We start from the raw sequence: 24,606 nt of genomic DNA on the forward strand, positions 1-24,606 counted from the left end.
CCGGCGCACCAGCGCTTGAGTCTTGACAGCATCGTGATGACTACAATGATGGCCCAAATCATAAAAGCAACGCAATCATCATTGTTATACGGTGTGCTTTTCCTTCCAAAAGTGATCCAATCTGTTTACATCTTCGCCTTGATCTCCTCGTGGAGAGCCTTAAGCTTGTCCATGTCCGCGGACTGCTGAGGCCATCCAATAATCAAACCTTCCTGCTCGTTGGGCTTGGGGATCTAACGAGTAGTTAGTATACATATCGGGGGATTTCCTAGAAGGCGTTAAGTGTCCGTATAAACGGCGAGACATACCATGTGGAAGTGGACCTATCAAGAAGACAACCCGATTAGCACTGGCAAACATATTTATAAAAATACCTGGTTGAAACTTACATGGTTAACAACCTGGTGCGCAATGGTGCCGTTGTTCTGCAGGATATTGAAATCCACGGCTCCGCTGGCTTTGGCGATGTTCTTCGCGACGGGCTGTGTATAGACCGGTTAGCGATTCCTCGCCAAGCAATCAAGGACCTTGCGGGTTTGCCCCGAGGCAATATATGTCGTATGTGAACGGAGATCAGAGATATATGGTCATTCCTCCTCCCATCTCTTCGTCGCAGATTGTTCATAGTCGACTTACCAGGATCTCGAGCAGGTGGTCGTCGGGGATATCAGTCAGCTTCTCGCCGTGGAACTTGGGAATGACGAGCTATGCATAATGTCAGTTCATAGATTCTGACCTGTTTGCCATTGCCACTGAATTGCTTGTCGAAGCTATCACCGAGGTCCCGGTGATTAGCTATCGCGGAGGAACGGGCCGGATGCGGGGAAGAGGTAAGGCAGGGAAGGGAATACGCACCGCATGGCCACGGCTGAGAGGCCCGATATCGAGGAAAGCGAAGACCTTGTCGCTCTCGAACAGCTTGAAGGAAGGGATTTCTCCTGAATGCGGATGTTAGATAACACATATGGCTATGACGTGGGCCACGGGCACCCTCGGAAGATGGCGATAGCTCAGAGCTATCAATCGCGGGCGTACATACCCTTGATGATCTTGCAGAAGATGCAGGCGGCGGCAGACGACATTTTGGAGTGAATTAATGGGGGGTAAGGGGGATTGAATTGAATGATTTGATTATAGTCTGGGAAGTGAAGCCTCTAAGCCGATGTTGCAGGTGTGGTCATCGAGTCAGATAAATAATCGAAGTATGCGGGGTCGAAATAAAATAAAAAAAGAAATGGTGTCGGCTCAACTCGAACCCGGACCCTCTAAGTGCGGGGTTACCCGAAAGGGTAAAGAGTAGGGTTATAAAGAATTAAAATGATGTTCTACCTGAGGAGTGGGACAAATTAGTGCAGAACCCATTTCTTGCCTTTTACCAGAGATGGCCGTGATTTGCCCACAAAACTCCTCTTATCAAATCTTTGGAACTACACTGCGACACAGCCGTCGTTTCTTTTTTTATTTTTTAAAACTTAAATACTCGATACTGTGAATGGTTTTTATTGTTTTTATGCTTATCTACTCCGCACTAGTTATGGCCGTTGGAAGGCAACTAGCTGAGTATACAGGTGCGTATGCATAGGGTCAAGGCCAAGGGTATGATGATGATGATGTATTCATTTGCTCGATGTAGCTCGTTCTAAGCACAGTATATCCTGCTATGCAGGTGTGCTGTTAAGCCTGCTGACAGCTGGAAAGAGTGGTTGTCAGCCCACTGGGCGACTGTTGGAAACTGGCTTTGCGCATTTCCGATCAATCGCCCTCGAATGGGAACATGTAAACTTGAACAAAAGAAAATGAATTCGGCCACAATCGTGCGAGCCTCCGGCCGTGTCAGGAGCTTGTCTCATTGGAGAGCGATTCCTTTGTCGGAGTGATTGCGTCTCATCCGGTCTCGCTCGTCCCGGGGCAGACTCCAGCAGGACGTTTGCTATCGTTTGATTGCCAAGATCGCAATCACACCGCGCTGTTTCGCACCGGTTTGATACGACCTTGGCAATCAAACGATTGCAAACGTCCTGCTGGGGTGTCGCGGGCGAAGGAGATGACCAGTCGACCGACGAGACGCCTAATTGAGATACCGACGAAGAAGACACTCGAATACTGGTCGGGCTTCCCACGCAAAGCGACAACATCGATTCCGATACAACTCAGAACTGGGCGGAAATACATCATAGATGGCACGTGATGCCTTTCGAGAGGGCGCACATAAACTCCTAGGGCAAAGAAGGGTAGGATGCATAGCTCAACAAGCTCTTCGCAATATGCTGCCATAGTTACTGTGTGGTTAGTAGAGAAGCCGGGAACATCCAATCACAGTGCGTGTGTTGTCAGACAGTGGTTTTACCATATAGCTGACCGTGGCTGATTAACATCCAACTAATTCTGTAGATATCACAAGATCCAACTCAATTGAAGAATCGAAAACCATATTTCTCCCAAGTTGAAGCGAAAGGAAGAAAGACTGAAGTGGTGGGTAAAGTGGTAAAAGTAGTCCAAATCCGGTCTAGCGCACTAGTCCCGTGCGGTTCTTCCGACTTGCTTCGAAAGACCATCGCACCATCACCACGCCCTTCTTGGCAACACTCCGCTCCAATTCGCTGGTCTCGAGAGATATACTCAGCCAGAGACCATGCAGAAGACACGCACTCTCAATGCTGCCCTGGGGTCGCGCCCCTTTGCGCCCCTCCCCCGCGTGCAGCTTCAGTTCCAGCGCAACGTCCACCAGGATGTCCGCATCACCCGAACTGGCAAGCCCCTCTTGAAGGTCCAGGGTGGCCGGTAAGTGATCAATCGCTCATTGTGCTGTGGTTAGAATGATGGTTCTTGCTTACTGACACCCTGTCTGTATAGTTCCTCGATCGGAGGTAGCTAAGCCTTTCCATTCCCACCCTACGCCTCGGTCCTGATGTGCTCACACGATTCTAGGTCACACCGCAACGGTCTTCGGTGCCACTGGTTTCCTCGGTCGCTACATTGTCAATAAGCTCGGTAGGTTGAAAGTTTGCTGCACCGCAATTGGACCATGGACTAATGGCCCGCAGCTCGCCAGGGATGCACTGTTGTCGTCCCCTACCGTGAGGAGATGGCTAAGAGACACTTGAAGGTCACTGGTGATCTTGGACGGGTTGTGTTTATGGTATGGCCTTCAATTAACGCATACTCCGAAGACTCGAGTGTCTGACATCGCTACAGGAATACGATCTGCGCAACACCCAGTCCATTGAGGAGAGCGTCCGTCACTCCGATGTTGTCTACAACCTTGTCGGTCGTCAATATCCCACCAAGTGAGTTACACTGTGTGATATGCACAGCTACGTGGTGCTGACAACTCCAGGAACTTCTCTTACGAGGACGTTCACGTCGACGGTGCCGAGCGCATTGCCGATGCTGTCGCCAAGTACGATGTCGACCGCTTCATCCACGTTTCATCCTACAACGCCCGTCGTGACTCGCCTTCCGAGTACTTCGCCACCAAGGTCAGTGCATGTACAGGAAGCACACAAGAATGAGGGTGCTGATTATTCATAGGCATGGGGTGAGGAGGTGGTGCGCAAAATCTACCCCGAGACCACCATTGTGCGACCTGCGCCTATGTTCGGTTTCGAGGACAACCTCCTCCACAAGCTGGCCAAGGTGGGCAACGTTTTCACCGCCAACCACATGCAGGAGCGCTACTGGCCTGTTCACGTAAGTTCTTCCCCGGGAATCGGAGCGCCGCAGAACTAACCATTTCCAGGCCATTGATGTCGGAACCGCTCTGGAGCGCATGCTGCACGATGACAGCACCGCCGGTCAGACGTTCGAGTTGTACGGTCCCAAGAACTACTCCACCGCCGAGATCGCCGAGTTGGTCGACCGTGAAATCATCAAGAAGCGCCGTCACATCAACGTCCCCAAGCGCCTCCTCAAGCCCATGGCCTACTACGTCAACAAGGCCCTGTGGTGGCACACCCTGTCGGCCGACGAGGTGGAGCGCGAGTTCCTCGACCAGGAGATTGACCCGACGGCCAAGACCTTCAAGGACCTCGGCATGGAGGAGACCGCCGATCTGGCCAACCTGACTTTCCACTACCTGCAGGGCTACCGTAGTGCTTCTTACTACGATCTGCCTCCCGCTACGGAGCGCGAGCGCCAGGAAGACAAGCGGTACCTGCATGTGCTGGACGATCAGTAGTTTGTGATTTTAATGTGTAAATAAGCCTGACTAGACCCAATCGATTTCCTTGTGTTGGCAGTAAGCAGTCGAACAAGGTAGACAGTAGAAAGAAGCTGTTAGATCAAGACACATCTGAACCAATTGAATGATTGATATGAAGCCAATTGCTCAATATCGAAGCAAAGCTCATGTCTTCATTCCCCGGAACCTCCCCGCACTCCGATAACATCCATATCAATCCCACCTTACCTCACCTTCACCAACCGACCACCAAAAAAATACCACAATGCCAACACCAATCCTCCTCCTCAAAACAAAATCCTCTCCCAATGACGGCTACGAAGACTTCTTCACAGCAAATAACTACACCCCAACCTTCGTCCCCGTCCTCGAACACCGCTTCCAAACCACAAACCTAACCCACGTCCGCAACCTCTTCACCAGCGGTGCCTTCGACACAACCGAAAATGACCAATCCAAGAAATACGGCGGTCTGATCTTCACCAGCCAGCGCGCCGTAGAAGGTTTCGCACAGATGATAGAGGATAACCAAGATAGTATGTCCACCACCATCACCACACTACCCTTACCATATATCCATTGATAATAACAAAAATAGCCACCTTCAACACCCCAAATCTCGTCCTCTACACCGTCGGCCCAGCAACAGCAAGAACCCTAACAACCCTCCGCGACAAACACCTCCCATCAGCAACAATCCACGGCGCAGACACAGGAACCGGGGAGAATCTAGCCCATTTCATGCTAGAGCATTACAATACTCTCTATTCCAAGGCCGAATGGAATCAGAAGGAGAAACCATCTCTTCTTTTCCTCGTCGGCGAAACCCGCAGGGATATCATTCCGCGCACACTGATGGATCCGTCTCTGGGGACCAGACGGATAAACGTTGAGGAGGTTGTCGTGTACGAGACTGGTGTTATGGGGTCTTTTGAGGGGGATTTTGGAGACGTTATACGCCAGACGCAGACACAGACCGAGAAGGAAGATGGGGAGGTTTGGGTGGTTGTTTTTTCGCCGACGGGGTGTGAGGCTATGTTGCGGGTTCTCGGGTTGGGGCCGTTTGCGGGAGATGGGGAGAAGGAGGGGAAAGAGAAGGTGTTTGTGGCTACTATTGGACCTACGACGAGGGATTATTTGAAGGAGACGTTTGGGTTTGAGGCGCATGTTTGTGCGCCGGTGCCGAGTCCTGAGGGGGTGTTGGAGGGGATTGAGAGGTTTAGGGCTGGATGCTGAGGGTATAGTGGTGTACGACTATATGATGTATATAAGACTAGAACTACGATACAGGAAACTGGGCGAAAGTCGGACGTATCTTGAATCGTAATCACATTTCGAGTTGCCTTGCTATCTCTAACATGTATGAATCACGCTGTCGAATTCAACGAGCGCACTAATAGAATCCATCGCCCTTGGCAGGTCAAATTCCGTTGAAATAGTCCAAGATCTAACGCATGATCTCCTCGTAGATCAACACTAAGAGATATTAGCATAATGACACGGAAGCAAAAGTAAAAAGATCACTCACGCTTCAACTGCTCCTTACTCAGAGCATCCTTGTTCTTGTCGAAATCGAAGAATTGATCCGGAATAGGTGGTGCAGTAGGCTCATCATCGGGATCGTGGTACGGCTCGAGGTAAGGGTGGCGCAGGGCGTCCTCGACGGTGATACGCTTGGCCGGGTTGAAAGCAAGTAGCTTCTCAAGCAGATCCAGAGCCGAGGCGTTGCTCTTGGGAAAGAGCGAGGCGAAGGGAATCTTCTTCTTGAATGGGAGGGAGCGGATGTATTCACGGGCACGGCGGGATTTGATCCCGTAGTAATCTTCCATAGTGGGGGTACCGAGGACATCCAGGATAAGGGTCAGCTGGTGGTGATCTGGATTCATTTGTTAGTTGTTGTAATCGCTTGAGACGGGGAAAGAGAGATCGTACAATCCTTGCCCGGGAACAAAGGCTTCCCGCTCAGCATTTCAGCCAATATGCAACCAACACTCCACACATCAATGGCCTTGGTGTATTCCTTGAATGTCAACATGATCTCCGGTGCGCGGTACCAACGCGTGGCCACATATTCTGTCATGAATCCGGAATTGTCGTCAGTAGAGGCCGCCGAACGGGCAAGACCAAAGTCGCAGACTTTCAGGTCGCAGTTGGCGTTGAGGAGAAGATTAGAAGGCTTCAAGTCGCGGTGGAGCACGTTGGCCGAGTGCATTGCCTTTAGTGCACGCAGGGTCTGATAGATAAAGTATTGGCAGTGGTCGTCTGAAAGGTCTTGTGTGCGGATAACCCGATGCATGTCGGTTTCCATTAGCTCCTATAGACGGTTAGTAAACCATAGACATCCCAATGACACACATCCTTTGTCACATGGAAGCTGCTTACTTGAATCAGGTAAACTTCATTGAACCCCTCGTAGTTTCGGGGCCGTTGGATATCCAAGATGGAAATAATGTTCTCATGATTAAAGTATCGCAGCAACTTCATCTCGCGCAGGGTGCGCAGACAGAACATGGAGTGGTCGAATGGCGTGATCTTCTTGATGGCAACCTTCTGGCCGGAGGGCTTGTGAATGGCAGAGCTACCTGTTGTCAGCGAAGCCTCGAACAGGCGACATGCATTACTTACCAGACGACACCGTAGGCGCCTTCACCAATGACGTCTTGAATCTCATATTGGTCGGATACATTGAAAGAGATCTTGCGGGAGCCCGAGGACGCCCCCGCGGGAGGGTTTTGCTGTCCCATTCTGATTGCTCTGGTAAACTTAGCTTGACAATAGTCAGCATTCAAAATTCGTCGGGTCCAGTGAAGAAAAGGTCGAAAGAAATCCATGGCAAATGAAACGGGACCGGGGAATTGAAAAGCACAACCGGAACGCAGAACAGTGCGCAATATGGCGACGCAAAGTCCAGGAAACAAACAAGCGCAAGGCAATAGCAAATGAGGTCAGTTACTCGAAAGTCTCAAGCAACTCGACCTCAAACACCAGCGCGAGCAAACGCAGTAACCATGCAGGAAACGGAAAGAAAGCTTACTTTCGTTTGCGCAGCAAGCAAATTGGTATTTCCCCGGGGAAATCGTTTAAACTTTCGATGAGCCTGGGAATTTGGGTTTCGAGGACCGGCGGATCGCAAGGAACGAACGGATGAGAGATGTAGAAAGGTTGAGGGAGTTGGTCGTACGAAGCCCCGGGTTGGGGAAGATATGACAGGTATGGCTTCCAGATTTTAGAGGCTGAAGTGGAGTGCTAAGCTCAAGAGTTAATGTGTCAGGCCGAGATCACTGTATCAACTGAGTTTGGAGCCTAAGAACGTGGTATGTCAGTGGGATTTGATGGTGCTGGGGCGCATGGAGGGGAGCGGCCAAGACGCTCCGAAGCGGGGTCATCCCCTGATGCGGATCACACATCGGTTCGGGCCAGACTTGGACTCACTTTGTCTCGGGTTTCTCGTATGAAGTAGAGAGTGTGTGAGTGAGAGGAAAGGAGAAGAGGAAGAGGAGGTGTGAATATGGAGAAACAGCGGGCCGTAGGGGAATTGGTGGTTGGTGGGGCAAGAGAGCTAGGCGGCTCCAGCGATTTAATGGGTGAAACAGAATTGGTTCAGAGCATTTGAAACTTACGGGAGAGTCGAGACTGGGATCAATGAGAAGAGAGACCTGGAGGTAATGGACTAGAGCTGAAGAGAGAGAAGTAGAGGAAGTTGAGTTGTCTACTGTGTTTCCCCGTTTCTCTGGTTTGATGGACGCGGAACCTTGGATCACTGGAAATTATCTCCACAACTACACGGAAGGTACCTGGCCTAGACTGCGGTCACCCCCTATTGTCAAAAGTAGCTAGGAAGTACACAACTGAATAACATTGGAAACTCTCCGCCACAGCGCCAAAGTCTCGCGGATTGTGCTCGATGGACGGCGCTACTGCAGGCGATGAAACTGATCACAATCACAAGGAGGGGCCAGTTTCATCTTGATTGGAGAATTTGGAGATCCCATCACTATTGGGGCACCTTTGGTTTCACCAGTCTCATCCATGGAAAGACGGCTATTACCTCCCTGGGTAAAACAGATATAAGTCAGGTGTCTAATCTTCAGCTTCTCAGAGACAAAAAACCATATCGTTAATTCTTCATAGATGCGCTCAGCGTCTATCGCTTGTGGACTATGAACCCGCAATCTACTAGTACTAGATAATCCAAACATGCCCGCCGTGACAAGAAACCAAACGCGATCTTCCCCAACGTAATGGTACAGGCGGGAGGACTCGCAGAACAAAACATGAAATTCGTCGAACCGAGAGAGAGATGTCCGCTCGGAGACCAACCCCGCCGGGCAGATCCTCATTACTGCACGACCTGGGAGCAAATCGTCAGTGCTGACCGACAGCATGGCCAGAACAAAGGGCTCAAACCTTCTCCTGCAAGGTACCCATCCATTGATCCAAGCTGACGCTTTGATCGGCACGGTCCTCAACTAGCATCGTCTGAGCCCAGAGGCGCAGGCCAGGCTCGCCATCCTCGCGAACTACGTATAGGTGAGGCACAATCATGCTGCCCACACCCTTGGCCCGGTGATCCCGGCTCTTCTCGATCACCGCGCGCACACGCTGACTGAACTCATTATCGACTTCGGGAAGAGTCTGCTTGCCCACGCGCAATTGCGTCTTGTCAGGGACGCCGAATACATCCTCGATAAGCTGGGGAACAGCGTCCCGGCCAACCCAGAGGAACTGAGTCTGACCGTCATCGATGAGGTACAGGCCGTAGGGCACGAGGCGGCTAGAAGACAAGTTGACGGGAGGGGGCAAGAGGATCTCGCCGGTCTGTCCGTCAGGCACACCTGCATTGTCGGGCATATCATGGAGTGAGTACATCTTCGGGTAAATGTATTGGATGAGGAGCGGCAGGGGCAGTGTCGACAGGAGGCAGAGCGCCGCGGACCGCATATCCGTGGGAATCTGGGCAGACTTGCGAAGACCAAGCTATCAAAAGGTTAGCATCAAAAGTTTAAGGGGGGCAGTATCAGACAGGGCGCTCAAACTCACGTTCTTCATCATCGCGAGGAAAAGTACAGGCAAGGCCCGCAGGTTGGCAGGGAACTGAAGGCCACCACCGCTGACGCTGCCACCAGCAAGCTCCTTGCGGTAGGTCTGGAGCAGTTCGACAATCTTAGCTTGGAGAGCTTCACGAGCGGGCTCAAGACCGCTGCTCAATGTGCGCTCGACAGCCTTGTGGCTGAAGAATGTGGCAATGGCCTGCTGATCGGCCGAGGCATAGATATCTGCCAGGTTCTGGGTCGTGGGCAAAGCCAGGGTTAAGACACGGATACGACGCTCGCCGTTGCATGTAGTGTGAAGGACGGCCGCTTGCATGCAGACGACCGGCTTGGTGACAGTCTCATCAATGGCCACCTCAACCACGTAGGCCTGGTCACGAGGGAAGGCGGGGAAGGCGCAAAGATCGGAGCTACGGTTGAAAAAGTTGCCGTAGAAGGTGCTCATGCGCAGACCAGTGGTTGCGCGTACACGGAGAACGGCCTCCAGGCCAATCTCCGAAGATAGATAGTCGGAGAACTCACGAGCGAACTTGATAGCATCCTCGCTGCGTGCAGCATTCCAGCCAGGGTAGAAGTAGGTCTGGCCACCAGTGTAGCGAGGCAGGCAGCTCAGAGATGCCACATCCTGGTACTGCGATGAGAAGAGGAACATATCCACAGAAACTTGTGATTTTGAGCACTCGACTGCAAAGCTCTTATAGAAGGAGTTTGCAGTTTGCAGGAGACTCGATTCCTTACTCGTGCCCAGCACCTTCTTGTCTTCTCTCATAGTAAGCGCTCCGTGACCAATGTTAGGTAGCGAGGAGCTGAGGACGGTCATCTTTCCACCGACGGGGGAGATCAACTTGTAACCAGCGCGCAATGCCGAGCCCATGGCACAGCTGTTGTTCTGGGTGTTCTGGAACATCTCCTGCAGCTTGTCAAGGAAGACCTCAACGTTCTCCCGACATTCACTCATTGTCACCAGGAGATCGCCAGGGATGGGGAGGAAAGGCTCATCCAGATCACTGACAACCAACATTCGGGGGTCTGAAGACCCTGACTGATCCCTTGGAATGCTGAAGTAGTGTAAGCTCGAGTCCACTGCAATAAAGCCGAGGCGAGTGCGTCGGTCTGCGTTCGGGATACGATCGAGGCTCTCCTTGATTGTGCGAGCGGTGGTGGCCAACAGGCCGTTGGTCACTGATGAGTAGCTCACGTCGATCAAGAAAAGGTAGACCAAAGGCTGAGGTGGTCGAACCATGTATTCCTGCGGCGCAACGAACTCTACCATGCTGTGGTTCAAATCGGCACGCAACGAACGATCGGTCGGCTTCTGCAGCGTAGAATCCCAATCGAACGCCTGGGGCACATCGTTTGTCAGGTTACACATGTTACAACGCCAGCGGTGGCCATGATCGAGGAAGGTAACGAAGGGGTTGATGTAGGAGCGGCACCGTCGGCATCGGGAGATGACTTGGTCGGGAATCACAGGGATCGGGTCCTCGGCGTCGTGGAGAGCAGCATACGGTTGGATGACAAGGGCGAAGGGCAACTTTGACTTCTTGAGGAGTGCGTTGGTTGTGGGAACGGCGTTAAGCGTCGACCGCATATATTTGGTAGGGCAATTGGCTTCGGGCGAAGGGTACACACTAGTCTGTCACTCGTCAGCATATTGCCCAAATGCGCGCAATGCAGCATATATACATACTCCCGGAGGCAAGATAACTGGAGGAGGAGGGTAGTCCAGCTCAGCGACGTTGAAAGGTTGAGATCGAAGGTCGGTGGGGTAAAGCTGGTTGAGTTGAACTTGGGGTCGCATAGGGGCTTGGGCCACAGGCTGCGGGGCGGGCATGTGGTGCGGCTCACTCATGCCCATTCCGCCGAATTGCTGGGTCATCTGCGTGACATCGGCGGCAGCAGGGGCGCCGTATGAGGGTGCTGCGGGCTGCATCTGGCTGGGGTCCGCACCGTAGGTGGGTTGTTGATATCCGGCAGCTTGGGGCTGTGGCGGGAAAGCCCCGTAGGCACCTCCAGCGGTGGGTTGTCCACCGAGCGCGGCATTGGCACCAGATCCAAAGTCAAAGGCTTCACCAGCGTACGCTCTCTTCTTTTTCCCGCCAGCTGCGGCTGGTGCGGGCGCACCTTGTCCAGGGATCGGGGACTGTGTGGGTTCTGGGGAGCCGTAGGCAGGCTGGCCATACCCCTCCTGGGGAGGGAAACCTCCTTGTGGTGCTGCCATTGCAATCGAGTCGGGTGTGTGTAGTCGGGGTGGAGGGCTTAGAGGAAAGGGAGATTGCGCTCGGCACGAGTTCGGGTGCAGCTGAGATGAGGAGGCGGGTGGTAACAGCTCCTAGACCCCACAATCAGTTTTCTCGTCGGAACAATAGGAGGGCAGCTTGCATACAGGAGAAGGCTGTACCGGCAAAATACCCAAGATAATCACAGAAGACAATAGCGAAGCAAAAGACAAGCTCACCAGAAGCAACCAAGGGAGTGTGGGAGAGGCGGTGATGATGGTCTAAGGTGGCCTTTAGGTTGGGGTGGTCCAGCCAATCAGCGGTTAGGGACCATGTGACGAGGGGCGTGTTTTTATGTCCGCAGTACGAGCTTTGATATTGACATGAGGCTATTCAGATATTTGCATAATTGAATACTGATTAAGGTGATATATACAAACATCTCGGTGCTTTTGAGCTGGTGTATATATTCTATCGAGGTATTTGGGCTGATCGAGCATGATCATCCCCTCCTCGGTTCATCAAATGTCTATAGATCGCTATTATGTTAACGATCCAGTATAATAAGCCAGCTACTGTCCCAGGATATAGACTCTTCCTGACTATATGCATTCGTTAAAGCGCCCATACTGTGTAGCTCCGTTGTGGTGCTCGAATATCCAAGAATGCTGAGGGTAACTACTGTGTATGACAGCGGTTGCCCTGCCAACAACAGGCGCTTCGGCTGCTGCACAAGTGACCTCCTCCACACGTTCCACAACCTCAAGTCCTGCATACGTCGACAAGTAGCTAGTTTCGTTTCTTTTTTTCTTTGGGGGATTTTAATTGTTCTTTGGGGGCTCTACTTCAGTTCTGGTCATTCCGTTGGATTTGTTTGCATTGAATCGACTTGACGCCCAGGTATCAGCCCATCGCACGATTGAATGAACCTTCCGCCACAATGAGTGTCCGAGTTGTCGCGCGCATTCGTCCCCTTTTGAAATCCGAACGAGAGGCCGATGTGATCCTTCGCACAGGGTCTGCAGCCGACTCCAAATCTCGCCAATCTTCAATTGGCGACAAGAGCGACAAGAAATTGGCGGCATTGAGGGACAGGGATAACGTGGTGCGGATTCCAAACCCCAAGAATGAGGGGGAGGAGTATGCTTTCCAGTTCAATGGCGTGTACGACGCAACGGTTTCGCAGCAGGAGCTGTTCGATGCTGAGGGTGAGTTGTTCCAACCTCAACATGCCTGCGATGGATCGGTGTATTGACAGGAGTTACAGTCGCGCCAACGATCAAGCACCTGCTCAACGGATTTGACGTAACCCTCTTTGCGTACGGCGTCACCGGAACAGGAAAAACACACACCATGCGCGGCGGCAAAACCCTGGCGGACCGGGGGGTGATTCCCCGACTACTCAGCGGTATCTACAGACGCAGCAAGAAGATTGAGAAAGATACCGAAGGGAATACTACCGTCAAGGTTGCTCTGAGCTACTACGAGATTTATAACGACAAGGTTTACGACTTGTTCGAGCCGCCAGAGAAGCGCACGTTGGCGGGCCTCCCCCTCCGGGATAATGGTGGAAAAACCGTGGTTTGTGGCCTCAGCGAGAAGCCATGTACTACTCTGAAGGAGTTTGAGCAGCTGTATGACCAGGCCAACACCAATCGGTCTACTTCCGCAACAAAGGTATGATATTATGTCAGATTGGAATTAGGGATCTCCCGCTAAACATCAACATCTAGCTCAACGCTCATTCATCTCGATCACATGCCATTCTTGGCGTAAAGGTCACCGTTACGACCCCTGACAAGATTCGCGTCAGTACTGTTTCCGCTATTGATCTTGCAGGATCCGAAGACAATCGACGGACGGAGAATGATAAGGAACGTATGGTCGAATCGGCAAGCATCAACAAGAGTCTGTTCGTTCTGGCGCAGTGTGTTGAGGCTATCAACAAGAAGCAGCACCGCATTCCGTACCGCGAGTCCAAGATGACAAGGATCTTGTCCCTTGGACAGAACAATGGCTTGACAGTGATGATTCTCAACCTTGCCCCTGTGCGGTCTTATCAACTGGACACGATTAGCTCTCTGAACGTCGCCAATCGCACACGGAAGATTGAGGTCCGCGAAGTAGAGAATGATCCGATGTTCAAGGGGCCGGCGCGGCCATCAATCCGGCCATCTCTGGCAGGCACGCGACAACCTTTGCGTGCATTGACAGCTTCTGTGAATGTGAACATGCCGGCACCTATAAAGGATGCCGCAGCCAGAGATGATGACAAACCCGTGAAGGCGTTCAGCGTATATTCTGACAAGCCGCAGGCCAAGCTTGTTAGTCAGATCCGGAAACCGGAGGCGCCGAAACGTACCTCTCTGTCCAACGCTCCGTCCGGCCTTCCATCACTAAAGCCCGCTCGCCAGCCGCTGAGTGCACAATCTGCCGCGCAATATGATGACCTATCAGCTGCCAGGATTGAGGAGATGGTCGAGAAGAAGGTGGAGGAGATGTTGGCTATGCGAGCTGTGAGTGAGCAATCCAAGCAGACGCAAGTCCGTGAACTCAACGAACAGCTCCAAAGGCGATTGGAACAATTGGAGCAGCGCATTGAGGGCACAGAGGATGCGCGGGCTGAGGGTCTATCATACCTGCTAATGGCCAAGCAACACCAGGCCCGTGGTGAAGACGGGTCGGCGCTCCGGATGTACCAACTGGCAGCTCCTCACTTCCCCCATAATCAGAAGCTGGCAGGCAAGATTGCTACCCTAAAGGAGCGGGTACACGCAAAGGCTTGGGAGCAGAAAGCGCCATCACCGCCTAAGGGGAAGACGGGCAGCATGCTCTCCCTCAAGAAGGATTCTACACAGACCCTCGGCAAGCGCCAAGCAAACAGTCGTGACGATGACCACATGGACTTAACCTACAATGGCTTCTCTAGTGATGAGGATGTCCCTCGTCCACAACACAAGAAGCGTGCTTTGGCCAAGCTCGCCCAGATTGAGGAAGATCCAGAGCTTCTTGACAGTTCTCCCCGGACTATGCATTTGCTGTCGATCATCAACTCGCGTGACGTCAGCCAGATCAAAATGCTGAAGGGAGTCGGCGCAAAGAAAGCAGAGGCCCTTGTCGATTGCCTCTGCGAAATGGACCAGACATCAATGGATGCCGACGATGCATACCGGTTCGAGGTCCGCAGCCTGGCAGAGCTGAGCCAGCTAAAGGGGGTCGGGGTGAAGACGGTTGAGAACATGAGACAAGGCGTATTGGCTTGATTGCTGCATTTGGTGGCATATACTGGGGGCATAAGTGGGGTTCTCTTTTTTTTAATTTGCATCATCCTTCAGCGACGGTGCTCGGGCGTTTCGTGTCAATACACTTCTTCATAGGTATCCTGCCTACACATACTTTCGAATCCATTTTAGCTTCTCTTCTTCCATCTCATCGCCAATCATTTTAACTTCAAGGTCACAGAATTATCAACCGCCCAACCCACCCAAAAGCCCCTTCTCCCTCAAATCAAGCACCTCATCCACCTTCCCCCACAGCCTCCCTCTAGCCTCAAGATCCTGAGACCAAAACTTCGCCCTCGCCTCCCAAACCCGATTGAAATACTTCCCCCCACCCTCCTTCCCCTCCAACCCGACAGCAACAACAGCAACGGCCAACCCGCCCTGCCTCGCTGTAACAGAAAACCACCGTACCAAGCCCGCAACGCCAGCAGACATCTTCCCAACACTCCTCAGCCCCTCCCAAATCCCCGTCTCAACAAACCCAGGATGCAACCCATTGATCGTGATGTGGTTGTATTCCAGGTGATTATCGAGTCTCCTCTGTAATTCCGCAACCCACATCTGTAGAAAAAGCTTACTATTCCCGTAATCATTTGTTCCTTTCCGTTGCTGTTGCTGTTTCTGTTTTGGCTCAAGCGTATCCAAATCGAAAATGCCGAAATGGTGCGAGCAAGACGTTGTACAGAGGATGCGGGGATTGTTGGCACGGGAGAGAGATGGGAGGAGATGAAGGGTTAGAAGGGTTTGGGAGAGGAAGTTGACCTACATTACTGGGATTTAGAATGGACATACACACTCGACATCGTCACAATCTCCAAAAAAAGCAAAGAAAAGAGAAAAACAGACCTGATAAATAACCCTAAACCCATCCCCCGTCTCTTCCCCTTGATCCGCCGCAATCCCAGCATTATTAACCAGAACATCCAAAACACGACCGCTTAGCAACCACCTCTTCGCAAAAGCCTCGACACTGCCGAAATCAGCCAGATCAAGGGGCCAAGCTTCGATTGTGGATGTGTGGCCGTGCGCGACAGCGAGGTCTTTGCATGTTTCTACTGCGGATGCGGGGGTGAGTTCCCAGGATGGAGGCTGCTCGCGACAGGCGAGGAGGAGATTTGCGCCCCATTTTGCGAAGAGTTTGCATGCTTCGAGGCCTACGCCGTTGTTGGAGCCGGTTATTATTATCCATTTGTTTGTTAGGGTTGGTGGTGGGCTAGGGTCTGGGAGGGGGGTTGGGTTTGTGCCGCGGAGGGCTTGGAGGAAGTCGGTGATTGAGGAGAGGAGGGACATTGTTGGAGGATGGGATGGTGTATATACGATAGGGGTTGGGATAGAAGACTGAAGTAGTTACGGAGTACGGATAATGATCATAATGTTTCTGCCAAGGCAGAGCCTCGGAGGTTAGGGTAAGAATTTAATTTCATCTTTTCACGTTTTTTCTTGTTGCTGAGCGTTAGTAGCGAAGCAATCTGTAATAGGGGCTCGTGTGTCACGTGACTGTCGTGCTACGTCTGCCACTGCCCATGAATATCACTTTTTGATTCCAAAAACTTCATTATATACAATTGGTCGTGCTCTAATCTATTATTCCAGTAATCTATTAAGCCACTACAAACACGAGGGTCAGCATGGCCCCCATCCCCTCCAACGCCAAAATACCATGCAAGTTCCAGTGTAGCCCTTACACCTTGTTCAGCTTGAAGCCGCCACCCACAACGCCCCTCGCCAGAAGGAACAGAACCGACCCAGCAAGCATGACAACCCCACAAAAGACCTGCAGCCTGGTGTAATCACCGTGCAGCACATCTGGCACCAAAGCACCACCAATCGGTGTGCCAGTGAGCGCTGCAAACGACAGAACAGCAAAGAATGTTCCATTGCGCATGCCGACCTCGCGAAGGTCCGAGATCTGGGCGACGAGAGCCGGTGCCAGCGAGACAAATGCTCCTGAACCAAAGCCGTAGAGTGCGCTGAAGACAATCACCGGGGCGTTGCCCCTGGATGGAAGCCAGAGGGCAAGAACGAGGATGGCAGAGAAAAAGGACGTCACCACCATCATGTTGTACCGGCCGATCTTGTCAGCCAGGTAGCCAGGTAGTGTGCGACCGAAGACACTGTGTTCTGGTTAGATTTTAAAATTCTGAATGGGTGCACTGGGGATAATGAACTTACCTTGCTGCGTTCAAGATAGGGATTAAGTAGGCCGCCAGACCGGGTGACATGCCGTGTCTCTCTCCATAAGTAATTATAAAGGTAAAGGGTAGGAACATGCCCCAGAAGAAGCAAAATGCCGCAGCAAGCGTGAGCGAGAACTTCAAGTCTGTTAACGGTCTCAAGAAACCCAGTATCTCGAATGGCTTGGGCCGATGAGGGAATCTCGACCTCAGGGTCAAATTTGAAATGCCCAACATGAACAAGATCACAAAGGCGCAGATCCTCATAGCCCATGGGAACCCAACCTGAGGAATGAGCTTGTGGACCATGATCGGGAAGATGACACCGCCCACACTAGATCCAGAGGCAGTGACGCCGAGTGCGAACGCACGACGCTTGGCGAACCAGCTGGTGACGGAGTTGACCGAGGCGTTGAAAATTGCGCTTGCGCCGATGGGGCTGCAAATTCCTTGGGCAAGGATGAACTGATAGTACTCCGTAGACAAGGAAGCCATCATCAGCCCGAAGACGTGGAGGAAGGTGCCGAAGAGCAGGATCCAGCGGGGGCCGTATCTGTCAAAGAGGATACCGAAGACTGGACCCTGTGTGGATGTTAGATGGGTATGTGGTATAGAGAGGGATGGTAGATACATACGCAGAAGAACATCATAAAGGTCTCCAGTGATGTGATCCATGTTATTGTGCTGGTGGAGAAGTCGCTCAGTTGGTGGCTCTCATAGTACTCCTGGAAGACTCCAATGCCTGGGTAATGGTATCAGCATCATGTTGGATGGTTATAGCAGACGAGACTTACAATTGATCCAGCCGAAGCTGACAAAGAGACCGCAGAATGCGCCGAGTACAGTCAGCCAGGCCTGGGCACCTCCATCTGGAGGCGGGCCTATGGCTGATGGTGCCGGTGCTGGGCCAGCGGCAGTTGACTTCTCGATAGGCGGCTGGGCTTCGGCCTTGTCAGCTTCGAGTTCGTGTCCCTTTTCGAGGTCATTCTGTCCCTGTACGCTGACAGTAGGGACCGATTGCTCGGAGTGTTGCTCGTTGGTAACCGTGTTGACGGAGGAGGCGTTCTCCTTCTCAACGTTGGAAGACATCCTCTGTTTGTCGGAAGATAACCGAGACGTCTTGGATCTACTGAAGAATGAGATGATTAGCATCTGAAACCTGACGAACTAAAGCGATGTTTTATAGAGCAGTACTCGAACACCAGACGGGAAGGTACAGGAAGTATAAGATGAACAACTGCAGACTGTGCGCCGTTGGACAAGACCGATTCAAAATGCAGACTCACCTTAATATCACCGTTTGATGAAAAGTGGATATAGCTTCCAGCTTGGTGACGAAGAATTTCTGTGAGAATGGCGAAATGTTATGGCTTTTCTCTGGAGTTTCAGAGACTTAGGGCTGAACTGCCAACGATCTCCTCCCTCTTAAGTATGGAAACCAGGGACGATGTGAGTCGGGAGAACAGAAAAATAAGAAAGGAAATGGCGTCTTCGGCCATCGCTAAGTCCGAGCTGGATCATCCTTGTCTTTTGCGATACGCGATTCGCACTAGACCGATACGCGGTCCCACTAGAACAGGCAAAGCATAGGTACTTGCTACGATACGGTTGGTCAATATGCAAGTAAATCAAGCCTCTATGGATCTCGAGGCTAACAAGCGGCCGTTAGAAGGTCTCGATGTAGGTGAAAACTGCATCAGGAAATTTAAATGCGAAGGCCCGAAGGCCCGAAGGCCGAAGCGGATTTAGTGACTAGCCCGAGTTTGGTGCCCGAGTTTTGTGATGGAGATTCCATGGTTAACTACCATTGGTCCTGGCATTGGATTGGTCATTTTATCTGATTTGTTCAAGCTTTGCGGATATTTAGAGTTTCAACCTGTCCCACCTGAGTCCCCGACCCCTGAAACTTCCATCATAAACCGTGGATGTAAATAATAATGAAACAAGGACAAAACTCGTTTGAGATCTGTTATGCACCTCATACAAACAAAGTCACTGTCACTCGGCATCCTGACTCGGCCCATCCCGGTCTAATCCCAGGACCTTTCTTCCATCTGGGAAAGCGGAATTCCCCCTGTCTGAACTTGGTTTGGGCCCAGGCTCTGTTTGCTTTGGAAGGGATGGAAATGAATAGTTATTGTAAATGAAACAAACATAGGAGAAGCTATTATGCACACTTGGTTCTTCAAGAATCGGCTATATCTCACAATCCACGTGGGTATAAACCTAAACTGAAGGACGTCCATGCCCTACATACCTGTAACAGAAATGAACTACATTCTGGATGGAACATCTTACACGCGATGTATATCGCTTGCTCATATATGATCAGATGTATGGGGAATGCTATGTTCATCCGGCTACACTACCTAGAGGATAAGTTATCTGATCATGTAGACGACTTCCCTCATCACGAGTCACAGAACTAGATTGCTCTACGGACAGGCTTGAAGAGCATACCTTCTTACCTTTTGATTGACGTACTACTTTAGTCCAGAAAATATTTTCCCATATTTTCCCACCGATATGCAGAGCACTGACACATGACAGTCCCATCGATTAGTTCATGATGCGTTGATACCGAGGGGCGTTAAGCAAGGGACAACTGCCACGCGAGTTCGCACTTTTAGGTAAGAAGTACAAGAGATTCATGCATTGGCCACATGAGGGTTGACGCCACATCACTCAGTGGCCCTCTCAGTTCGGCTGGGCGAAGTCAAAACGAAAGGACTCGCCCGGTTGGGCTGTCGAGTGTCTTCACTGACTTTGGAGTTCCACAAAGATCATGCCATAGCTCAGACCCTGTCTGATTTGCATGAGGGGATTGAATATAGTGGATTGGCCACGGCAAAGTCAGCAACTTAAGTTCTCTCTTCGTCCTTCCTTCCTACGTGGAGAATGAACCTAATAGGCCTAGCGGTATAGGAGTTGGAAAACAGAAGCAAAGAGGAAAGAGATTTTTCAAGCGGTAATTGCCAGTATAAAGAAATGCCCATATTGTACAGGATGCAACGTGAAAATCATCCCAAATGGAGACAGCTCTAGTCCGCACAAAATCCAGTGCGAAGAGAACCTCCCCAAGCCGACCCCCTTTAAGCGAGTCTGTCTATCTAGTTCGTGCGACCAACTTCCTCAACCTCGACCTTTCCACCCTTGTGAACCTTCGCGACACTCTGGCTAACTCCCTTGACTTCCTGTACCATATCCTCGACAGGGCGTTCTAGGCCAGGGATGTTGCTCACGGCCTGCTCGGCCTCTGTCTTCTCGCCTTCCTTGGATTTAGAGGCAGGTGTCTTCTCACCTTCCTTGGAGGGAGAGGCAGGTTGGGTGAATCCACGAGGGACATTGGCAATCTCGTTGGCGTCCTCTGTGGACAACACATCGTTGAGGCGAGGACCACGGGATTGCACGATAATGGTTGTGGGGCCGTCAAATTGCAGGAAGAGCTAGATGACAAAGTCAGCGGGTGTAACCTGTAGTACCAAGAATCGGAATGTCATACTCTATCTCCCCAGATGGTCATACGAGACCATGTGCGCAGCTTGTGGAACCATCGCATGGTGGATTGGTATGCCTTTGAATCAGACACATCCCGGATGAACTTGGCATTCTGTAGTAGCCTTGGTAGCGTCTTCAGACTAGGGACCTGGAAATTGAGAGTGGTGGATTTGAAGCGGTAGGGGCGAGGGGGGTTAGAAGACATGGTGTAAGCGACCACGTTGCTGCCGTCAGATATTAGCGATGCTAGACGTACCATTGTCGTTGTAGGTCATACCTGGGATGCGCAATATACTGCTCGCCGTCCTTCAATTCGACGGAGTATAGCTGGCCGTTTCCAACCAGCGCTATTAAACCTCTGCCAGTCACCTCGGAGCTACCCCAGTGAGATAGGCTCTGTCAAAATTAGCTTGTTGCAGGTCAAGCGGGAAAAGCCGCACTAACCAAGTTACCATTGATAGTCGGCTTGATATTTAGAGACCGGCCTGTCCATGCAAGCAAAGCTCGTCGTTGGACAACCATCCAATCCACAGAACCATTCACGTTCACGACGGCGAAAGAAGTGTTGGGCGATCGAACGGAAACAAGGGCTGTGACGGGGCTTGCGGAGGAAATCTAGAAACTTGTCAATCGCCGCTTTCCACAGTCAAGACCTCATCTGGCTCGCGCATCTTACCTTCTGATAAAGGAAGGGCACTCCAACAACAGCCCGCCGGAAGGGTTCTAGAACGCTCAAAGTGGAAACCACCTGCAGACCATGCGTTAACCTGACGATCCCTTCAGAATGTTCCCATTGCGAGATCGCATACATTATCCGCCTTGCCGCTTAATCCAACCAGTGTTCCGCGGCGTGTGTATAGGTTTTGCGAGGCCGAAAGCGAAACGGAAAGAAGTGAATACGGAGCGCCAACGACGTCAAATCGTGCATCTAAGCATCATTGTCAGTTCATGCCTCACAATCAAACTTCCCGCCACAACCAAGACTCCCTTACCTCGTGATTCAACAGAGACCGGCGTGCTAGCGAGAGGCAGATTATCGCCATTGACCGTAGGCACTCCCGAGGGCGCGGCGCGAATCTGGACGCATCGCGTTTGCCGATGAAAGCGAGGAACAACTCTAGTCCAGGACAGAGTCCGAACACCTCGCTGGACGGGGCGCATGGTGTATGAAATAAAGAGTGAAGACGCCAGAAGGGAAGAATTTACGTCAGTTGTGACGAAACATTGGAAGGGAAATCGGGAAATCGTGGGCCCGAGAGCGCGATGTCTACGAAGGAAGTACACAACTGACCTCGTGATTTGACCCTCGTGATTGCGACATTGGATGTTTTGCTATAAAAACTCACCTCCTGCTTTCTGACCAATTTACATTTATGTTTCCTTAACCAATTGCAACCATCTCGGACTCTGCACAGAGAAACCACGAGTTTTCCTCCGAAGCCGGCGATTTCACTTCCCCCACGAGCTATCGGAGATAGCTTCCTACTGCGGCACGTCAATTCTACTTGTTCGCACCCATCATGCGCTCTTGATTGTTCCCTAGGTGACTCGAACTACCCTTGGAACTCGATACAATTCTACCAAGCAGCCATGCTGCTCAGGGCCGCACGATCACCGTGCTGGCGCACGGCGCAATTCGCTTTTCCGAGCTTCGCCTGCCGGCCTCGAAGCACACGACTCAACGGCGCGGCGCAACTGCGTCTGTTCATGTCGTATAACAACCCCCCGCCGAGCCATCCTACAGACAAGAATGGCGTATCTGTCGGACCTGGGTCTGGTGCGAACACCGCACCGTCGCAACTAGCAGATGCCAAAGTCGTCAAGTCGGAAGGCAGCGGCAATGCGAAGACCACGCCGAAGAAGGACTTGCTGGGCGAGCCTGCAGAGTCGAAAAAGGAACAAAGGAAGGCAGATTGGGCTATCATGAAGGAAATGGCCAAGTACCTGTGGCCCAAGGTAATATCCGAGTGTCGTTGTCATAGAGTAACGGGATATTGACTGGTCGTTAGAATGACTGGGGCACAAAGCTTCGTGTTAGCTCCGCACTTTCACTCCTTATTGGAGCAAAGGTTGGCATCGTCTATCAGTGCAATTGAATCGATTATGCTAATGAAAACCCAACACAGATTCTCAACGTGGAGGTTCCCTTCTACTTCAAGAACATTGTCGACTCAATGAACATCGACTTTGCTTCCGTCGGTGGAACGGCCTATACCGTGGCTGGGTCAATGATCATTGCCTGTAAGGATACAGTCTATCGGAAGACAGGACTATCGCTGACTGGTTCTAGACGGTGTGACCAGAATTGGAGCTACACTTTTCCAAGAACTCCGCAATGCGGTCTTTGCTAGCGTTGCGCAAAAGGCAATACGGAAAGTGGCATCAAATGTTTTTGAACATCTGTTGCGCCTGGATCTTAACTTCCACCTCTCTCGGCAGACTGGAGGTCTGACTCGTGCAATTGATCGCGGTACTAAGGGCATCAGTTTCCTCCTCACTTCCATGGTTTTCCACGTGGTTCCCACAGCACTTGAGATTTCACTTGTCTGCGGTATCCTGGTATGATACACCGACAGCCGGTTCCTAATTCACTCCGCTAACCAGCTGTAGACTTATCAATATGGCCTCCAATTTGCCGCCATCACAACCACAACAATGATAGCATATACCGCATTCACCATCACTACGACAGCGTGGCGAACAAAGTTCCGGAGACAGGCCAATGCGGCTGACAATCGCGGAGCAACCGTTGCTGTGGACTCACTCATCAACTACGAGGCCGTCAAATACTTCAATAACGAGAAATTCGAAGTAGCACGATATGACAAGGCCTTGAAGAAGTATGAAGATGCGTCAATCAAGGTGACTACGTCTCTGGCATTCCTCAACTCTGGTCAGAACATGATCTTTTCCTCTGCGCTGGCCGCAATGATGTACATGGCCTGCAATGGAGTTGCAAATGGAAACTTGACTGTCGGTGACCTGGTCATGGTTAACCAGCTGGTCTTCCAGCTCTCCGTCCCACTCAACTTCTTGGGATCTGTCTACCGTGAGCTGCGCCAGTCGCTACTGGACATGGAGACGCTTTTCAACCTGCAAAAGGTGAATGTTACCATCCAGGAGAAGCCAGATGCGAAGCCGCTGCAACTGACGCGGGGCGGTGAAATTCGCTTCGAGAACGTCACTTTCGGATACCATCCAGAGCGACCAATCCTGAAGAATGCCACCTTCACTATCCCAGCTGGACAAAAGTTCGCGATTGTCGGCCCTAGCGGCTGCGGCAAGTCTACGATCCTGCGTCTACTCTTCCGCTTCTACGACGTCAATTCTGGCCGCATTCTGATCGACGGCCAGGATGTCCGCGATGTGACTCTTGAGAGTCTCCGCAAGGCGATTGGAGTGGTGCCTCAGGATACCCCGCTGTTCAACGATACTGTTTCCCACAACATCCGCTACGGACGGATCGATGCATCGGACGAAGAAGTACGCCGAGCTGCAGAGCGGGCCCATATCCACAAGCTTATCGAGGGACTGCCAGATGGCTACGAAACTGCAGTTGGCGAGCGTGGTATGATGATCTCTGGTGGCGAGAAACAGCGGCTTGCAATCTCTCGGTTGATCCTGAAGGACCCAGCATTGTTATTCTTTGATGAGGCGGTACGCTATCATCCTTCTTATCCACTAGCGACGTAACCCATCTAACATTCACTTCCTCTCTCTAGACATCCGCCCTGGACACATACACGGAGCAGGCCCTGCTCCAGAACATCAACAGCATTCTCAAAGAGAAGAAACGCACCAGCGTCTTTGTGGCGCACCGCCTCCGCACAATCAGCGACAGTGACCAGATCCTGGTCTTGAAGGACGGTCAAGCTGCAGAGTTAGGTTCGCATCGTGAGCTTCTCGACCGCAACGGCATCTATGCCGAGCTGTGGAGCAGTAAGTCGTCATCCCTTGTCATCTGTACTCACTGCTAACTCCATTTTAGCCCAGGAGAGGTCCATGGCCCAGGATGTGGATCTGGAGCGCAACCAGGCGGAAGATAGTGAGCCCAAGGTGTAAGATCCAAATGAAGATCTCCGTAGAGTTTGTAGCCTTATTGAAACATGAGTTTTAGCAGCATGCTCGCTATCATCTTCTACTTTCTATCGGCTCTCTGCCAAAGAATCAAAACGTGAGGCCTACTAGATTTGTGATGTGTAC

The 24,606-nt window shown here is 51.6% G+C and overlaps 10 protein-coding genes across 10 annotated transcripts; 4 read left to right on the plus strand and 6 right to left on the minus strand.

Moving 5' to 3' along the window:
* Positions 1 to 125: 125 nt before the first annotated feature.
* On the minus strand, positions 126 to 1,082 carry N7515_003183 (HIT family protein; the record flags this gene model as incomplete). Its single annotated transcript, XM_056663927.1, has 6 exons — positions 126 to 233; positions 309 to 323; positions 390 to 482; positions 637 to 705; positions 856 to 938; positions 1,040 to 1,082. The coding sequence occupies 6 exons, from the start codon at positions 1,080 to 1,082 to the stop codon at positions 126 to 128; spliced, it is 411 nt and encodes a 136-aa protein (XP_056522984.1).
* Positions 1,083 to 2,632: 1,550 nt separating this feature from the next.
* Positions 2,633 to 4,177, plus strand: N7515_003184 (complex I NDUFA9 subunit family protein; the record flags this gene model as incomplete). The annotated part of the gene is made up of 8 exons (XM_056663928.1): positions 2,633 to 2,781; positions 2,854 to 2,867; positions 2,929 to 2,991; positions 3,045 to 3,139; positions 3,196 to 3,287; positions 3,338 to 3,479; positions 3,532 to 3,690; positions 3,740 to 4,177. The coding sequence occupies 8 exons, from the start codon at positions 2,633 to 2,635 to the stop codon at positions 4,175 to 4,177; spliced, it is 1,152 nt and encodes a 383-aa protein (XP_056522985.1).
* A 268-nt stretch (positions 4,178 to 4,445) lies between these two features.
* Positions 4,446 to 5,416, plus strand: N7515_003185 (uroporphyrinogen-III synthase HEM4; the record flags this gene model as incomplete). The annotated part of the gene is made up of 2 exons (XM_056663929.1): positions 4,446 to 4,716; positions 4,779 to 5,416. 2 exons carry the CDS (start codon positions 4,446 to 4,448, stop codon positions 5,414 to 5,416), a joined length of 909 nt encoding a protein of 302 aa, XP_056522986.1.
* Positions 5,417 to 5,627: 211 nt separating this feature from the next.
* On the minus strand, positions 5,628 to 6,924 carry N7515_003186 (mitogen-activated protein kinase; the record flags this gene model as incomplete). Its single annotated transcript, XM_056663930.1, has 5 exons — positions 5,628 to 5,656; positions 5,709 to 6,056; positions 6,113 to 6,494; positions 6,563 to 6,758; positions 6,806 to 6,924. 5 exons carry the CDS (start codon positions 6,922 to 6,924, stop codon positions 5,628 to 5,630), a joined length of 1,074 nt encoding a protein of 357 aa, XP_056522987.1.
* Positions 6,925 to 8,581: 1,657 nt separating this feature from the next.
* Positions 8,582 to 11,452, minus strand: N7515_003187 (COPII subunit SEC24; the record flags this gene model as incomplete). Its single annotated transcript, XM_056663931.1, has 3 exons — positions 8,582 to 9,157; positions 9,221 to 10,867; positions 10,922 to 11,452. 3 exons carry the CDS (start codon positions 11,450 to 11,452, stop codon positions 8,582 to 8,584), a joined length of 2,754 nt encoding a protein of 917 aa, XP_056522988.1.
* A 938-nt stretch (positions 11,453 to 12,390) lies between these two features.
* Positions 12,391 to 14,713, plus strand: N7515_003188 (kinesin family protein; the record flags this gene model as incomplete). Its single annotated transcript, XM_056663932.1, has 3 exons — positions 12,391 to 12,658; positions 12,718 to 13,127; positions 13,184 to 14,713. 3 exons carry the CDS (start codon positions 12,391 to 12,393, stop codon positions 14,711 to 14,713), a joined length of 2,208 nt encoding a protein of 735 aa, XP_056522989.1.
* A 204-nt stretch (positions 14,714 to 14,917) lies between these two features.
* N7515_003189 (uncharacterized protein) lies at positions 14,918 to 16,021 on the minus strand (the record flags this gene model as incomplete). The annotated part of the gene is made up of 2 exons (XM_056663933.1): positions 14,918 to 15,493; positions 15,578 to 16,021. 2 exons carry the CDS (start codon positions 16,019 to 16,021, stop codon positions 14,918 to 14,920), a joined length of 1,020 nt encoding a protein of 339 aa, XP_056522990.1.
* Positions 16,022 to 16,412: 391 nt separating this feature from the next.
* On the minus strand, positions 16,413 to 17,994 carry N7515_003190 (MCT family MFS transporter; the record flags this gene model as incomplete). The annotated part of the gene is made up of 4 exons (XM_056663934.1): positions 16,413 to 16,845; positions 16,904 to 17,487; positions 17,541 to 17,647; positions 17,700 to 17,994. 4 exons carry the CDS (start codon positions 17,992 to 17,994, stop codon positions 16,413 to 16,415), a joined length of 1,419 nt encoding a protein of 472 aa, XP_056522991.1.
* Positions 17,995 to 20,015: 2,021 nt separating this feature from the next.
* Positions 20,016 to 21,564, minus strand: N7515_003191 (AIM24 family protein; the record flags this gene model as incomplete). The annotated part of the gene is made up of 7 exons (XM_056663935.1): positions 20,016 to 20,351; positions 20,408 to 20,627; positions 20,681 to 20,799; positions 20,848 to 21,018; positions 21,080 to 21,151; positions 21,213 to 21,331; positions 21,396 to 21,564. The coding sequence occupies 7 exons, from the start codon at positions 21,562 to 21,564 to the stop codon at positions 20,016 to 20,018; spliced, it is 1,206 nt and encodes a 401-aa protein (XP_056522992.1).
* Positions 21,565 to 21,993: 429 nt separating this feature from the next.
* atm1 (ATP-binding cassette Fe/S cluster precursor transporter ATM1) lies at positions 21,994 to 24,465 on the plus strand (the record flags this gene model as incomplete). The annotated part of the gene is made up of 6 exons (XM_056663936.1): positions 21,994 to 22,359; positions 22,530 to 22,644; positions 22,694 to 22,962; positions 23,014 to 24,060; positions 24,126 to 24,342; positions 24,392 to 24,465. 6 exons carry the CDS (start codon positions 21,994 to 21,996, stop codon positions 24,463 to 24,465), a joined length of 2,088 nt encoding a protein of 695 aa, XP_056522993.1.
* Between the last annotated feature and the right edge of the window lie 141 nt (positions 24,466 to 24,606).

This window comes from Penicillium bovifimosum (assembly GCF_028826915.1).
Source record: "Penicillium bovifimosum strain IBT 22155 chromosome Unknown utg000003l_segment0_segment0, whole genome shotgun sequence".
Lineage (NCBI taxonomy): Eukaryota > Fungi > Ascomycota > Eurotiomycetes > Eurotiales > Aspergillaceae > Penicillium > Penicillium bovifimosum.